Consider the following 2,732-nt stretch of genomic DNA (forward strand, 5'->3'; position numbering starts at 1 on the left):
TGGAGTTTCACTTTTGTGCCATGTAGCATTAAGTCCTACGAGTATTGGATAGCTTAAATTTACGGGACCACAATGAAGGCAATAATCTAAACTAATTTAGGTCATTCAAGCGCTCATAGCATTTATCCTATGTAGCATGGAAGAATATTTCCAAATGATAAAAAAAAAAACTTGGAATTTTGATACATATCTAAATACTTAACCAGTAAGATTAGCTGACGCTAGGAGCCTATTTAGAATGATTCCAAATCTAGGGATTTAATTAATATTATGACATTAAATTGCTTGTTTAAGCTGTTACGGTCCATATATATGCCAAAAAAAATTCAAAACAAAACAAATGAAGGAAACAAATCCACAAGTTTTTTTTTTTTTTTGAACATATTATATCTCGGAAAGTGATTTTTGCACTTATTTTTTTCCTCCTCTTACACACTTCTAATTGTGTATGATCATTAAATTAACTGAATAAAAAAGAATAAACAATAAAAATTAAACAGATATGTGCAAGAAGAGAAAACAAATGTGTAAAAATTATATCTTTATTTAAATATTTCATAAAGTTTTTTGGATAAAAACAGATTTGATTTCTGCACTCTAAATTTCTGCTACCACACTCCACCATCAAGTGTAAGCCACCACGTGTAAGTGTTTAGGCCATCCAACTCATGCCCAAGAACAGCACACACAAAAACATATTGACAGAATGTAAAGAAGTAGTCATTGCAAATTATGCCAAATCATCATTTTACACACACTCATAACCATAATTAACCTACCCCAAATTACATATATACCCTCATCTCGCTCCCTGCCTCTCTGTTTTGTGTATATCTTTTCTTGCAATCTAAGTCTACCCCTTTATTTTCTGTCCAAACACATCAAACTCCATATAAAACCCGCCCCCCCCAAACCCCATTTGCACACACCTCTGACCTCCACAAATGACTTCAGTTTGCATATCAAACTGCTTCAACGACGCACGTGACCCCCGCGTGCCAATTCGGGCCACCTACGTGAACCTCTACAAGTGGCCCGAGTCTGACGCGGAGTTTGTGCGCTCGGTGAGCTCCAATGGGCGGCGAACGGATCCTACACTGCGACACGGGCACCCAAGGGTGGTGGACAGCATATCATGCAGGCAAATGTATCTCAGGAGCTATAAGTTTTCAAGGAAAGAGAGCGTGCCGGAGAAAACCCAGAAGTGCTTTGGTAGAGTGAAGGAGAAGATGGCAGGAAATAACAACAATAATGACGGGAGCAAGGGTAAGAAGGGGAAGGGAAAAGTGGGGAGGAAAAAGAATAGTAAGTGTTTGGTTCTCAGGAAAGTGAAGGAATTTTCATCTGCTGCTCTCTTTAGAATATTTCAGAGGTTGCTGTCATGCTCTGCTAGTGTAGATGTTGTGAGTCATGATGACTAATTTAAATTTTCGGTTTTGTAATTTGTGTTATTTGAAGGGTTTTAATTTAGTTTTTGGTGTTTTAATTAAATTATAATCCAGAAATTGTTGCTGTTAATTTGTGTTTTTGTATGTGTAATTTGTGTTAATATATAAATAACTAAAAGAAAATAGGGGCGTATATATTTGGTTCTGCAATATTTTCTGCATTTAAATGTTTTTGGCTTAGAAATTTGCATCTCTCTCTTTCAGTAAATGCCAAACATTTGAAGCTCGATTAGTTAAGAACATTCATCTCTGCATTTGTTATCCCGATCCAGTGTTTAGCTCCCCGCTTCCCCAATGTCGTATCACGTGTACGAAAAGAAAAAACAGTTTAGGTTGTTAGCACCATTTGACAGGTAGCTTAGCTAACTGTAGATTATGTACAAAGCTATGTAATACAAATGTACGACTGCTGAATCATGGGTCAAAACAATAAAAAAGTTGACTGGTTCAAGCTTTATCTTGGTTGATTAATTTTGGTAAAGAATCGTTGAACTGCACAGGAGTTAAAATTATCGGTCTGCATAACATCTGATTGACCAAAAAAACAAGTGCAGGACCAGTTTGAATTTGAATGGTGGGTACTGAAAATATTTGAGCTTTCAGTGTTACAAATATATATACATATATTAGATATTAGGATAAAAACTGTGTGTTAAAAGTATGGTAATTGGCTTTGGATTCTGTTTAGGGTTAAAGGGAGCTGTGAAAGAGACCTGGCTCTTTTGGGTCAAAGTATATTGCTCTCTTAACAGGAAAAGCCTATAGTTACGGTTAAATTAACCGTTGATTTGGTGCCAACTGCTACATAGACAAATAAGGCACTAAAATGAGTAATTCAACGCTACTTATAAGTAAAAGGTTTTAGGTTCGGTTATTGTCGATGGCGAATTCGAACAAAATTATTATAGTTAGCTCATTATGAAACTCACTCCCCTACCCCTTAGTGTGAAAAATATCTTATGGATTACAAAAAGAGCAATTCAACATGCTGAATGACAAAAATTGTACTATATTCAGTGTATGGTATTACAAATTTCCAATGAATGAAATGATTGCAGTTCTCCTGTTGCAATCCAAAAGTTGTAATCTTGCATTTATTCACGGATATATCTCCATTTTTTGTAACACTCGACACACGACTTGCTACAATCCGACATTAACTAATATGGTGGAGAATCTAACATATAAACCCGGGTACATTCCTCTCTTCCTACACGAAATGAGTGCTATAATTAAGAAGAGGCTCGGGAGAAGATTCCTATAACTCTCAATCTGATATTATGA

General features: G+C 35.9%; 1 protein-coding gene across 1 annotated transcript; it reads left to right on the forward strand.

The window, feature by feature from the left end:
- Positions 1-834: 834 nt before the first annotated feature.
- On the forward strand, positions 835-1,583 carry LOC137722016 (uncharacterized). Its single transcript, XM_068461023.2, has one exon. The coding sequence runs from the start codon at positions 945-947 to the stop codon at positions 1,419-1,421; it is 477 nt and encodes a 158-aa protein (XP_068317124.1). The 5' UTR covers positions 835-944; the 3' UTR covers positions 1,422-1,583.
- The last annotated feature ends 1,149 nt before the right edge of the window (positions 1,584-2,732 follow it).

The sequence above is a fragment of the Pyrus communis genome, chromosome 4 (assembly GCF_041283825.1).
Source record: "Pyrus communis isolate YQ-2024b chromosome 4, ASM4128382v1, whole genome shotgun sequence".
NCBI classification, from domain to species: domain Eukaryota; kingdom Viridiplantae; phylum Streptophyta; class Magnoliopsida; order Rosales; family Rosaceae; genus Pyrus; species Pyrus communis.